We start from the raw sequence: 14384 nt of genomic DNA, 5'->3' as shown, positions 1-14384 counted from the left end.
TTTTCTATTCTGGATACCATAGCGTTCCACATCTGGATATAATCTGCTCAATTCTTTGAAAATAAGGTACAGTAAATATTAGGACAGATTCAAATTCCTTGAATTGGCGCTGTAACTTCCACCCACAGCTTTCTTTCTGTATGAACACAGTACAGCTGATAGCCATTGTTTTGTTGGATTATATACTTCATGAGAGCTGCTAGCTTCACTGAAATGAAAGTGCAGTCTATGCTCAGAAGTGTTCATAGTGTGCTGTGCTAACTAGACAACCTGTTAAAATAAGACAGGTGGCACACACTAGGTGGTATTCCATTTGTATGTTGAGCAGCATACAGTCCACAAATCAGTAAAAATTAACTCTGTGGCAAATTAAAACTTAATAAATTCTTATAAGGTACAGATCTCCCCCACCCCAACCCCTTTGGACAAGGTCCTAAACATATTGCTCGATTTCAAAGAAAGAAAGAAAATGTTTCAAACATTGTTAACCCTGAAGTATTTTCACAAGTTTATTATGCAACTGCATTTTAAACCAGTGCTGAATGAACCAATAAAGGAAAAATCAGCAATTAATGCTTTCAATCCAGAGGAAGAAATTTAAAAGTCCACACAAGTGTATTGAGATACATACATCTTGCACCATAATCATTTCTGTTGACCTCTTCACTCAGAAACTGATTATAACAGAAAAAGTACCATACTTGCTCTTAAAATGCCAATTTGCTATTGCAAGTCAGCCCCTACCTGAATTCCAGTAATTGTTCCCGACTGCTGCAGCCCCCATTCCCTTACCTCCCTAAGGATTCCCAGATCGTCAGGGGAGGCTTTTGGGATACAGGGGGGCAGCAGGGAGAAGACATGAGACCCACTGTATAAACCTATTTCCACTTCATGATTCTGGATGCTGCCCAGAGTCATCAAAATCTGTAATGACTTATTTTAAATGCTGTGACATAAAATGTTAAAAATGTAACATGTTAAAATTAATGAATTAAAATTAAATACAGAGATTTGTTTAAAAATGAATATTCTTTTTCCAGATCAGTTAAAATAATTCATCATCCAAACAAAGAAAATAATAGTACAGTAATACTTGTGCAAGAAGTACAGGCAAGACAAGGTAGTCATCTGACTATTGGAAATATTCAATATTAATTTTCTTTCCTAATTAAATACAATGGTCTAACTATTTAAAGTATCTACAATTGCCAGGGAAGTGCAAAAAACTTACATGAATTGCACTTCTATGTGTGTAGAGATTGAAACATGGCTGCCACAGCTCCTATTCCGCTTGCTTCTAAAAGCTTCCCAAACTGTTCCGTTTCAGAAATAGCAGCAGGGACTGCAGGCTCTATAAGGTCAACTATAGGCTACTGTGGAAATGGGCCTTCACTGTCAGTCAGCTTTCAAAGCGCCACTGCTGAGGGAGGGAGCCGTCACAAATTGCCATGGTCACATATCCTTTGAGGCTAAGTGGATCAGCTACCTTCATGCATTGCCCAACGGACACCTGATAGAGTCGATTATGTTTCTGGAGACAGAAAAATAAAACGCAACAGTTGAGGCAAAGCAGCTCAAAACCTGCTTCTGAATGAGAATATTGTCTTTGCTGGGGTGAGAAGAGCTGACCTTACTGGGGCAGTTAAATGTTGCCCTGATTCAGTCACCTCTCATCTAGAGGACAGGAACTCTGAATAACTATTCAGGCACTAATGTTTGAAGCTTGATGCTGCAGTGATCTGTTTGGATCACTTTTCTTAGCCAAATCTATATACAGTGGTACCTCGGGTTACATACACTTCAGGTTACATACGTTTCAGGTTACAGACTCCGCTAACCCAGAAATACTACCTCAGGTTAAGAACTTTGCTTCAGGGTGAGAACAGAAATCGTGCTCCGGCGGCGCGGCAGCAGCGGGAGGCCCCATTAGCTAAAGTGGTGCTTCAATTCAAGAACAGTTTCAGGTTAGGAACGGACCTCCGGAACGAATTAAATACTTAATCCGAGGTACCACTGTATTGCAAAGCTGGGGAACTCTGCAAACATTACAATATGTTATCACTGTAGACAAAAAACAGTGAGATTATTGTTTCCATGAAGCTAATCCCGGAGAGCTCATCTCATGGGATATTGATATAGGTCAGCCTTCTCCAGCCTGGTGCCCTCTAGATGATATGGACTGCAGAACAGACTTTCATTTTAAAATAACCAGACATGGTAGTAAAGATGCACATTTTCAAAATGCAATGCACTATCCTGGCATCATTTCTTATTGGTTAGGAGGGAGGAAGCAAACAAAGCTGGAGACGCCATGCCTGCAATGTGAAGTGTCCTCCAGCTGAGCTACCCCCTGGGAAGCTGTTAAGTCTCCATTTTTTGCTTAGCAGCATATTGCCTTGTGGAAACACTTATCACAATGTTATTTCAATACAGTACTGGTATTCAACAATAGGGCAATTTATTGCACAGCCCTCCTGCAGACATGCCCTCCAGTATGTGGAGAGTATTGAGGGGCTGGTGTTGAGAGTGCATGGCTACTCCCCAGTAGATAAATGTCTTCCATTGTTAAGTTTGTCAGGTTATTCCATGCAACCTCAAAAGGAGGTATTTGGATTTTTATTCCAACAATGGCCCATTTAAATGATAGTTCACTCCTCCGCTGATCTCCACATAATTTAGATGCGCACACACATCATTTAATAGGAAACCTGTACTGAAAAACATTAGTGTGGAATTGTTAACCCATATGTGATTTTTAGAATTAGAAAATCACATACCTACCCACACAAAGACACACACAGAAAGAGATCTGAAATCATCCACTCTTGTCCACAACTCACCCCAAGCACCCATTGCTGAGATCCTCCTGATCCATGGCATTTCATAAGGCGTGGTGGATCAGAAGTGCGAGATTCAGACACATCCAAGCATAGGAGATTGTTTAGGATCAGCTCATGATCTTCATTGTAAAGCCATACCTAATAGTGGAATAATTTATTTATTTAAAATCATTTCTAAACCTCTAAGTATTGTACAAAAATACAAGAAGTAAAATAGTAACACAAAAACAAACACAAATCACTTTATAAAATATGCCACAGTGTAAAATCTCAGCTTTCTAAAGTATTTTGAAGCAAATGGATTTCCTATTAATTGCATTTAAGTAAGATACCCTTCTTAACATTTTCAAATTAAGCATTGAGGAGTGAAAAAAAAATCTGTTTACCTTAAGCAGAAAAAACTACCACAGATACTTATTTTCTGTGAACAAGTATGAGCTGAGCTTTAAAAAGGAAATATATTAGACCAATCTGAACATGTGGAGAGGTGCTAGCAATGGAAAACTCCCAGTTTTCTCTTCTCCCCCCTTTTTTTGGCTTCTCTAAGATTACCTAAAAGTAGGGAGGGTGCCAGGTGTTGTTTGCTTTAATTCTGGGACCCTCTAACAGCTGTGCATTTTTGGATCAGATATAATTTCTCTGGCTATTTTAAATCCACATTCATATGGGCCAGTAACTCTATTGAACTTATTTCCAGGACATGGGGCCTCTCTTCAAGGCACATTTTGAAGCAGATCTGTTCTTGGTGCCCTGGAAGGTTCCTGGAATGGACCTCAAGCACTGAGCAGAATTCTGAATGTATCACCTAGTGTAGTGAGGTACTTAAGGAATCCACAAAGCCTCCTTTTAGTAAGTGATTTTGAAGTAGACAACAGTGGCAAAAATTTGTAAAAGTAGCTAATGGATACTGATGTATTTATCTGAGTGATCAGTCCTGAAATAACAGAAAGGGAATTGATACAAACAGAAAGCTTTATGTGATGTAAGTGTCAAAAGATATAGATGACCAGAGCATACAGTGAGAAGATATCAAGTGAGAGACCCTTTTCGTGTCTATAGAGGAAGGAATTTGGGTGTGGTTTGTTTTTAATGTTATGAAGGAGTGATCAAAATAAAGCAACACTGTGGAGACTATAAAAATAAACAATGCTAGGGAAAGCAAAGCAAGGAGAAAGTAAGTGCTGTCTTCGGACACTTACCTGATTTTGATCATTGTAATCACACTCTCTGACCACAACAAGTCCTCCTTTTTGACTTGGGTGGCCTTGGGCAACAAGACATTTATTTGTCTGAAGATGAAGCAGCTGCAAAAGAAAAACACGTGAGACACGTAAGACAACTGGAAAATGTCTGCAATCACAATACTATTCATTCTTGCCGTATTATATAAGGGAGAGGATGGGGGAGAGCATTATGGAAAAAATGAGAGACGCTTGAAGGAAAGAGGCAGAAGGTTATTTTATGTGCTCTCTATAGAATTTCCCCTAACAACATAGGTGTAGCCAAGGGGGGTAGGGGGCAGCTCCCCCCCCCATCAAGTGAAACAATAGAAATACTTAACTGACCAATCACATCCGTTCTGCCCCCCTAACAAAAGTCCTGGCTCCACCCATGCCTAATAGTTGTATCTCTAGAATAATTTTCACTAGATCAAGGTATTGTTGCAATCACAGAAGCAACTCTGCTGACAGATTTCTAGGAGATATGCGTAGTAGAGACTAGTAAGGACACAAAAGTTTTCAGCACACAGACAAAGTAAACTATAAGCTCTTCAGCCTATCTTTTTTTTTAAAAAAAAACAACCTTTGTGTGCTGATAAGGTAACCTCAGAGACAGCGACTTTGCCCAAAGCTACTTGTTGCACTCTCAAGGCTAAGCAGAGATAAAAGAGAAAGTTGCATGCACCTATGCACATTTTTATGTTGCAAAACAGGCTAACTTAGGAGTAATTAGGTAAAGGTAAAGGGACCCCTGACCATTAGGTCCAGTCGTGACCGACTCTGGGGTTGCGGCACTCATCTCACTCTATAGGCCGAGGGAACCGGCGTTTGTCCGCAGACAGCTTCCGGGTCATGTGGCCAGCATGACTAAGCCACTTCTGGCGAACCAGAGCAGTGCACGGGAACTCCGTTTACCTTCCCGCCAGAGCGGTACCTATTTATCTACTTGCACTTTGATGTGCTTTCGAACTGCTAGGTTGGCAGGAGCTGGGACCGGGGAACGGGAGCTCACCCCGTTGTGGGGATTCAAACCGCTGACCTTCTGATCAGCAAGTCCTAGGCTCTGTGGTTTAACCCACAGCACCACCTGCGTCCCTACATCATCTACAATTCTTTGGAAAGGTAAGGTTTTTTATCTCCTTCCACTGTAAAGTCATTTCCAATATATGTGTTCCTAAAGAAGGGTTGTCCAACACGCGGCACACAAGCCACTTGTGGTCCTCAAGGCCTTTCTTGGTGGCCCGTGCTATGTACTGAAGCTGCAGGGAACTGGAAGTGACAACATGAAAGCCTTGCCCTAGTTTGCTTGTGACCAGCACAGGCCACTCATCCCAGCTGTGGCTGAGAATCCACCTTGGGGGCAGGATGAGTAGAGAGCAAGAAGGATGTGGGAGAAAAAAGGAAAGGAGGGGAGTAAAAGGCAGTTTCTTCAGCCAAGTAAGCAATGTCTTCCTTGCAGAAGATTCTCTCATCCGGAGAGAATCCCTAACTTGAACTAGAGCTAGTGAGTGTGCACAGACATGTGTGCATGTGTTGAATATTTTGGTGGTGGTGGCAGGGCTGGAAGCGGGAGTGGCAAAGGAGGAGAGAAGGGGGAAGGGGGCAAGAAAGCAATAAAAGCAAAATGGCAGAGCTGCAGTGAGTTGCTCATTTTCGCACTCTTTTCCTCTCTCTGACTTGCCCCACCAAGAGCTGGTAATAACTCACTTGGCTCCTCCCTCTCCCTTCCTCTTTCCTTTCTGGAGTCCTGCCTACATTCAGCAACTTCCCTCACACCAGGCAGCCTCCATGATTTTTGGTCACTTTTTAGGTAGGTAGGTAGGTAAGTAGGTAGATAAATATATGTATATTAAATATATTGCAAACACTTTGTGATATGGAAATTTAATTCAGTGTTCTGTGTTGAAGTACTCTTGTGGCCTACTAGGTTTGAGAGCTTGGACCACCCTGTCCTAAAGCAAGAGTGCTTCTGATCAGACAAGAGATTATAGTCACCTACAAATGTGAAAGGCATTCATCCATAACGAAGGTTGTTAACCTGCACAGGAAGCAAGGCAAGTAAGATGGATATGATACCTTTAGCATATTTGATCTAAAAACTACAGTGCATAATTACAGATTTTCAAAGCTACTCTTATTGCGAAGCTGCACAACAGCTAGAAAGTAATAATAGTTTCTTTTAATTCAGATGCCAGCTTTTGTGATCTTTATAACTACATTTTTCAGAGTATGATTTTAAAGAACCTGAAGAGTTAGAACAGCATCTTACCCGTCCACGTTGCAATGTTTTTGGTCGTTTTTGCCCTTTGTTGAAAAAGAGTGGCGGCGGTACTTTGGCATTAGAACCAGAAATTTGCATCTCTGGGTATATATTGTCTAAATACCACTTAAACGATTTGCAGTTCAACTTTCTTCTCAACTCCACACGATCAGTAATATTCCCATAGTTCCTTGTCCGTAATTCTGGTCGCAGAGCAAAATACTGTTCCTATGTCATAGAGAGGAAAGTGTGGTAGGAAGAATTACAGTTCAGAACAATGATTCTATTTTGAAGTGAGGATGAATACACAGGACTGAAAACAAAACAAGCAAAAAGCCAATTTCTCTGAACTATAAACCAATGCGGTTTGTACATGCTATAAAGCTACACTTTGAAACTACTGTGCCTATCCAGCCAATAATGACCAAGGGCAGAACCACACATTTTGGGACCTATGTGACCACTGCCAAAAACAGCATTCCCCATCTGCTTTGTCTCTCATTCCTGGATTCATGACAATCACACTGTGAATATCCCACTCCCTCAACCAACCAACGAAGTGGTGCAGGAGTGGGAAACCAATGGGATACAACATCGTCATCATCATCACACCCTCATTTCCATAGGTTGACGAGGGGTTAACTGGGTTGGGACAGGCCTCAATCACATGACAAAGGCAGGAACAATGATTTGTGGGGGGTCAGCTCGCTCTATTCAGTTTTTCATAGCAGCTGCAAACTGTGTCCATTTAAAAAAATCTGAAAATAATTGTCTATCTCCCACTCTGGCTCAAAACGTGTGTATAAGTAAGAATGTGAAGATATAACCTAAGTTAGAAAACTTAACTGCAGACCCCAAAGGGCTGGGCCCCAGTTACCCCCTCGTAACCGACGAAACCTATGCTTCAGGTAGGACCAATTTTGTTCTGATTCACTGTTTTACTACATGTCACCAAGGAAAGAATAGCAGAAGATGTAGAACTGCTGGTTTCTGCACAGAGATCATCCAGCAGCATTTGGTAAAATCAGGATGGAATTCCACCAGTTTCCCTTCAGTAAAATTGAGAATGTTTAATGTTTTATATTTCATTTCCATCACTTACGCCTCTGGATTGGATTTCCTTAATCTTCGCTACTGCAATTATCAATGCATTTCTAAACTTTTGTTACAACTCAGAACCTATATTGAAGGTTCTGATACCACACAAAAAGTAGAAGATGAAAAAACTACCACTTTTCAGGAACGGGACCAGAGTTTCTGAATATCCATCCCTGCTGTGACCACCAAGGCACCCAGATACATCCACCTTTTGCTATGGCTTGTAATTCTACAGTAGTGGCCATCTTGCCTTATATTCATCCATCCACACATGAGCTAGCCGTAGAGAGTTGTGCGCCATGGTGTCCTGCCCGCCTGGGGAGCCATAAGGTCGCCTCTTACGAAAGATGTGTCCGACTCTGGAGCATGGGATGATGAGAAGTTTGCCCCCACACATCCAGATCTGCTCAGAAGCAGAAGTAATAAAACAAAGGATAATTACTCAAGGAAGGTCATATTAAGCATAGGTGTGGTTTCTGAAGATGTTGAGTCTATTTAACATAGTTAGAAAGGATTACAGCTGATAGAAGCTATAACTTCTAGATCAGGGTTTCCCAAACTTTGGTCTTCAGCTCTTTTGGGACTACAATTCCCATCATGCCTGACCACTAGTCCTGCTAGCTGGAGGTGATGAAAGTTGTGATACGAAAAATGAAATTTATTTTAAAGAAAAATCAGCTATCTGGTCCGACCAGAAAATATTCCCGACACCTAGTTTAGAAGAACTTTCAACATTCACAGAACTGCTCTGCAAAATTAAAGAAAATTACTGCGCAACCATAGTGTGTAAAGAAATGCGATTCAATCATTGTCCTCGTCCAAGAAAAAAGGTTATAGTCTACAAAAATAGCATACATACCCGAAATGATATTTCCAGGTTTTCCCCTCCCCAGATGTCCATGCCGCTATCATATTGTCCAAGTTCATTGAAATATTCTCTGTCCATTGCAAACAAGCCGCCTGCCATTGTAGGTGACCTAAAAGAAAGTAAGTGTTTTCCAAAGCTATACCTACTAATGGGGGGGGGGGAGTGCTGAAGTCACACAAAATTTACAGAGGATTGATGTGAGGTATGTATGGTTATGAATCAAATGTGGAAGTCCAGCAGCAGGGGGAAAATTGGAATACTGGCCAATCAATAAGATATTTAAAAGACTAACAGAGTGGGAATAGAAACTCACATATGATCCAAACACCGGCCCCTAAATTTTTTAAAAAAATGGTGACAAGGTGATGTTGAGCATCATTTCTACTCAAGGAAACTTTGAAAATCTGCAGAAAGACAGTGCATACCACTCGGGAGGCAGGTAATGGCTTTTAGGAAGTTATTCTGGATCCCCAATTCTGATTTTTTAGCATGTAATTTTTATTAATTTTAAGTTTACTGATTGTTTTATTGTTGTGTGCCATCCTGAGAGGCCCTTATGGCTACATGGAAGGGCATAGATGTAATGAAGTAATTGAAGGAGTCTGCCACTTTTTCTACTGTATGATAAGCATTGTTCTTCCCTTACCCTCCCTCATTTGTGACACATCTCTTAGGCTTTTGTACAAGGTCTTAAGGACCTTTACTTACCAATTGTTCCCATGACAGCTTACAAATTAAAGCAGGAGTCACCAACTTGGTGCAGAATTTGGCGGCCAGGTTGCTCACTGTTACAATACGGTTTGAACATATAATGCCAATCCTTGCCTGACTGCAGTGGCTGCCCATTAGCTTCTTGGCTCAATTCAAAGTACTGGTTTTGACCTCTAATTTTGCGTTATGGCACAACCTCCTGTGTCAGCCACCAGCACTCTCTCAAAATTCTAAATGTACCCACTAGTCCAAAACATTTGGGAACCCTTGAATTAAAGGCTTGCCAAACTTGGAATGAACAGCATTTATGGATAAGTCATTTATTACAGTATTTTTTGCCCTATAGGACACACTTTTTCCCCTCCAAAAATGAAGGGGAAATCTGTGTGCGTCCTATGGGGCGAATGCAGGCTTTCGCTGAAGCTTGGAGAGCGAGAGGGGTCGGTGCGCACCAACCCCTCAGGCTTCAGGAAGCTATCCGCAAGCCTGGGGAGCCCACGGGAATTCCCGCAGGGCTCCCTAGGCTGCGGATAGCAGCCTGCTGCACAGAGCGCAGGGCGTGCTGAAGCAGAGCACCCTGCGCTTCGGGCAGACATCGGGCAGCCCCACAAGCTCAGGGGACAGCGGGGAGGCGCAGCGCCGCCATCCCGCTCTTCCCTGACCTGGTTTGGATTCCCCGACCTGGTTTGGGGGGGGAAATAAAGGGGGGGAAAAATCCCTTTATTTCCCCCCAAAAAACCTAGGTGCGTCCTATGGGCCGCTGCGTCCTATGGAACGAAAAATACGGTATATGTTGATATCAACTCATTAACAGCTTTGCTGAAATTCTGGTTTCAACTTTCCTGTTAAAAATTAGATGTTGAAAGAGATTTCTCCAAAGAAAATTATTGACATTTGCTAGTACAGCTCATTGCATCAATTGGCTATCCCTTTTCTTCATTCTTCTTTTCAGTTTAAGTGTTCAGACCTAAAGATGAGTGTTGAAGCAGTTGTACCCCACTTTTTTTATCTTCCCCTTCCTTGAAGGAGCACATGGTTGCATATACGGTACTCCCTTCATAATATGGTATGTTCTTTAGCATATGGTACTTAGAGAAGGTATCTTACTACATAGCATATTATGTAGCAGCTTTGCTGCTAGCTTATTGTCTTTGTTTACATAAAGTTGTCTTTAAATGAAATATTGTTTTATTGTATTTTAATGTTTCTCACTCTGTGTGAACAATGCAGTGTGGGTTATAATATAAATAAGTAAATCTTACTTGATTGGAGAAGTGGCTCCCTCAGGGCCTTCCAGTTCTGACAAAGGAACAAGATCCCATTTAAAGTGCAGACCCCAGTTGAACCCTCCACGGACAACTGGGGAAGAGCTGTAGGTAAGCGTGTCAGCGCTAATTATATCAATGACAGGACAAACCACTGTTTTCCGTGATTCCTGGATGGGTGTCAGCAAAGGTTGCAACCACAGCTCATTGACCTCACAGTGACTGTCCAGAAACACAAGTACCTTCCCTGAGAAAAAAGAAGCACAATAAGAACAGAGAACAAAAAGCAAGGCAATCAGAGTCAGAGTTACATATTTTCATTATTCTAGACATATTCCACTCTAGCAGAGAGAGGGGAACAATATGAAACACAGCAGCCTGATGGGGAAATCTCAAGTACTTGCTACATCCAGGTAATTCCACTTTTCTTTCTTTTAAAAAGGCAAAACTCTATCACACTACACTTGGGATGGATTATCTCATGATTACATTTTGAGGGATTCCCCCATCTATGTGGCTATATACAAGAATTGGGCCTTTCAAACTTCAGTGGGAAAGGGTGTGTGTGATTATTTACTTATTCTATTAACAAACCCCAACTTCCACTCCAATGGTTTTCCTAAACTCGTACTACAACCACCATATAATATCACTTACCCCTTTGAACCCTTAACTTGACAGATAACTACAATATTTTACAAAAATATTAATGTTTATTTACTACAAGAGTATGTAGTGCACAAGCTTATGTGGTTGCTTTAGCATAGTACTCTCTCTTTAAATAAGTATGCATTTGCTAAGTTGTTACTGCCACTTTAAATATCAACTGCTTATTTTACACTACCGTTATTAAACCATGGCAGCTCTGAGGAAGCAGTTAGGTTACCCTGTTAAAACCCTTTTGCCAGACTGCCCTTGTATCTACACCATCCTGCTTAACCCTCACAAATACTCCAAGTGAGGACTGAAGTGCAGGTTTATTTTTGCTGTCCTGTCCTGTCATCTTCCTCTGACTCTCCACCCGGAAACCAGAGCCTACCATTCCAAACTGCTTCTCACTTCTTCTGCTTCAGTGCTGTAGACAGATCCCTCTCATTCATTCAGTAAGCCAAGTGACTCACCTACCCCAGCAAGTCTTTGGCCACCAAACTATGCTGCCTTCCTCTCAGCTCCTCCTCTATTGTCTTCTTCTATGGGCTGTTCCCTATGAACACCAAGCGCCAACCAACATGGGCTGACTTCTGCGCCCCTCCCCCCCAGGTCTGGCCTTAGCCAATCACATGTCTAACTAGGAATTCTACACCTGCAGCCAGCAGTCAGATAATGCATATATTCTACCCTTCTATGCATAATGAGCGTTTTATCTCCACCCCCTCTTCAGGTGTCAGTTAAGGTCCCCCATGACATTTAAATCAATTTTCACCTGATCAGACAGAAGACACCCCCAAACACATTATAATACAAATGTCAGAACACATTCTAATACTCAAAACTTGCCTCAAATAGGATTTCTTCCTGTTCAAGAGATCAATTTTAGAATAACTACAAACACACAACTCAAATAGCCACAGACCTTGTCTTGTTGGAAAACACATGGAATGAGAGGGTGGTGACCTAAATTGTAGCAATCATCTGGATACTAATAATGTAATAATAAGTGGGCTAATAGTTTCATTTCTTATATCAAGTACTTTTTCTAGGGAAATTAAGTTATAGCATCCTTCAGATTTTGGGGGCGGGGCGGGTGTGGAATCGCCAAGAGTATTATTTATATAACTTGTATCCCACAGCCTTCATCATGAATGCTCTCAGGAGGCTAAAATGATAAAAACTATACTAATGATCATAAGAGTCATCCATTACAATTATGAGTCATAAACAAGGCCAAGGGGGTAGCCAGTAAAAAAGATGCAATTATGAGTTTTAAAAAGCCCAATAAAAACTTAGAAGTTATTCCTAAATGAAAGCCAAGGTTGGAAACCAGAAACTCAGGAAATTCCATTCTAAAAAGGCAGTTAGGTGTTCCAATTATAGCTATAAAATTTTCCTACTTCACTGGGTATAGCTTAGGGAAGCTATTCACAAGCTGCAGCACTGAGCTCAAATAGTAAAGCTGAACAAGTACTGCTGCATGTTCGGAACTTCAATGTAATTATACGGCATTAATGTAGATGATTAACACGCATTAATTAGGAGGAGCTTAGATCATCATTACAAATTATAACACAAGCTTTCCTGATTCAACACTGATTATTGTTCATGCACAATGCAGGCTGATTATAAAGATTATCAAAAAGATGCTTTAACCTAATTAAATGTTATAGCCACAACAAATCTCTCTGGGGAGATGACTGTGAATCAGTATGAATGGGGTATTTGTAAACAGCTTTAATAAGATGCCTTGTCATAATGGAAACAATTTAACTGCCAACCTACATGTAGTAAGCTAGGGCCAGATAAGTTAGTCCCTTTTGGGGAAAGAAAGACAAGCCACAGTTGTTTTACTGCATTTCACAAACCCTGGTTTTCACAACTGGTACATATTATGGCGAAATAAAAACCTTTTATAACAAGGGGATTGTTATAACATTACTTCCCAGGCTTAATACACTCAAGATTAGAAGCCAACCTCAGATTTGCCCCTTCCCTGCTTTCCTCACCATGAGCAGAAGTGGGATGATCCTGGACAGCAAGAGAGATTCCATATTTAAGTAAGTTAAAATAGAGAAGAGATAGCCAACTACACTATTCTTGAGTGTATACCCTATTTTCCAAATGGTGGTTCACTATAGTCTGACCCCTTCACAAGTATTCAGGTTCTATACTGATGCTGACAACTACCTACAGAATATTTAACCATCAGGAAATAACAGGAAGAAGCATACATATTAAAATTTGAGACAGTGAGAGAATTATATTTCTTATCTACTAACTGTGACTAACAGTGGTCTTCTCAGCAACAGACTTTTATTTGCTTTTGAATCCAGGGATGTTCTATGTATTTTGCTGACTTATTTTTTGTTCATTTTAATGATGTATTTTTAAAAGACATCTGAAGGCAGCCCTGTTTAGGGAAGTTTTTAATGTTTAATGCTGCATTGTGTTTTTAATGCAGTGGTACCTAGGGTTAAGAACTTAATTCATTCTGGAGGTCCGTTCTTAACCTGAAACTGTTTCTTAACATGAAGCACCATTTTAGCTAATGGGGCCCCCTGCTGCCACCGGAGCACGATTTCTGTTCTCATCCTGAAGCAAAGTTCTTAACCCGAGGTACTATTTATGGGTTAGCGGACTCTGTAACCTGAAGCGTCTGTAACCCGAGGTACCACTGTATTCAGTTGGAAGCTGCCCAGAGTGGCTGGGGAAACCCAGCCAGATGGGTGGGGTATAAATTATAAAGTAGTAGTAGTAGTAGCAGTAGTAGTAGTAGTAGTAGTAGTAGTAGTATTGTTTTGCTTGAAAGCTGATCAAGGAGCATTTACTATGAGAAGTTTCATATTTTTCTTTATTCTTCATTAAATGTATTAAAGTCACAAGCAATTTGGACAAACCATCATGATTTAGAAGTACTGAACAAACAAAGGGACTGCATGAATTCATAGATATAAAGGACATTACCTGTAGCATGGGAAGCTCCAATCATTCTCCCACGAATTAGCCCTTCTCGCTTCTCATTTCTGACTAGCTTTATATTGTTCGGAAGATTTTTTGTTAGATAAGCATCCAATTCTTCTTTCAGATCAGCTAGAGTAAGAAAAGGCAAGGGGAGTAAGACGGCATTTAGTAATCTGTCAGTAGTCCAAGTATCCTTAGACTACACTGCACAAAATTAGCATATAATGCAAGAGTCTTTCACCTAATTCACTACTGTCATCCACCAAGATAATTTCATGGAGAAGATTAGATGGCGTGCGGTCCAAAACGCTATGCACTGTCCGAAGCAAGGCAGAGAATGCTTCATTATAGAAACAAATTATAATGCTAGCATAGGGCAGATCATGAGGATAACTTTTTTCTTTACACCTGCAAGAAAGAAAAAGCACATATTATAACACATGGTTTTCAAAGAATGTTGTTAATATTTCACGAACACCCCATATAATACCAAAATAGAAGCTGCAC

At 40.9% G+C, this 14384-nt stretch overlaps 1 protein-coding gene across 4 annotated transcripts in view; it reads right to left on the bottom strand.

Annotated features, from left to right (window-relative positions):
- Positions 1 to 481: 481 nt before the first annotated feature.
- The window catches only part of GALNT11 (polypeptide N-acetylgalactosaminyltransferase 11), a 30180-nt gene continuing 16277 nt past the window's right edge, over positions 482 to 14384 (bottom strand). For all 4 annotated transcript variants that reach the window (XM_081834359.1, XM_081834358.1, XM_081834360.1 and 1 more), the window contains 9 exons: positions 14119 to 14285; positions 13881 to 14006; positions 10260 to 10509; positions 8278 to 8395; positions 7669 to 7821; positions 6330 to 6548; positions 4040 to 4144; positions 2841 to 2978; positions 482 to 1531 (listed from right to left, as the gene is read on the bottom strand). In XM_081834359.1, coding sequence (XP_081690485.1) covers positions 1400 to 1531; positions 2841 to 2978; positions 4040 to 4144; positions 6330 to 6548; positions 7669 to 7821; positions 8278 to 8395; positions 10260 to 10509; positions 13881 to 14006; positions 14119 to 14285 — 1408 coding nt within the window. In that variant the 3' untranslated portion in view covers positions 482 to 1399. The remainder of the gene's footprint in view (positions 1532 to 2840; positions 2979 to 4039; positions 4145 to 6329; positions 6549 to 7668; positions 7822 to 8277; positions 8396 to 10259; positions 10510 to 13880; positions 14007 to 14118; positions 14286 to 14384) is intronic.

The sequence above is a fragment of the Podarcis erhardii genome (assembly GCF_964252035.2).
Source record: "Podarcis erhardii genome assembly, chromosome: 12".
NCBI lineage: Eukaryota > Metazoa > Chordata > Lepidosauria > Squamata > Lacertidae > Podarcis > Podarcis erhardii.
The sequence above is the reverse complement of the archived record's forward strand: the minus strand, read 5'-3'. Positions and strand labels throughout refer to the sequence as shown.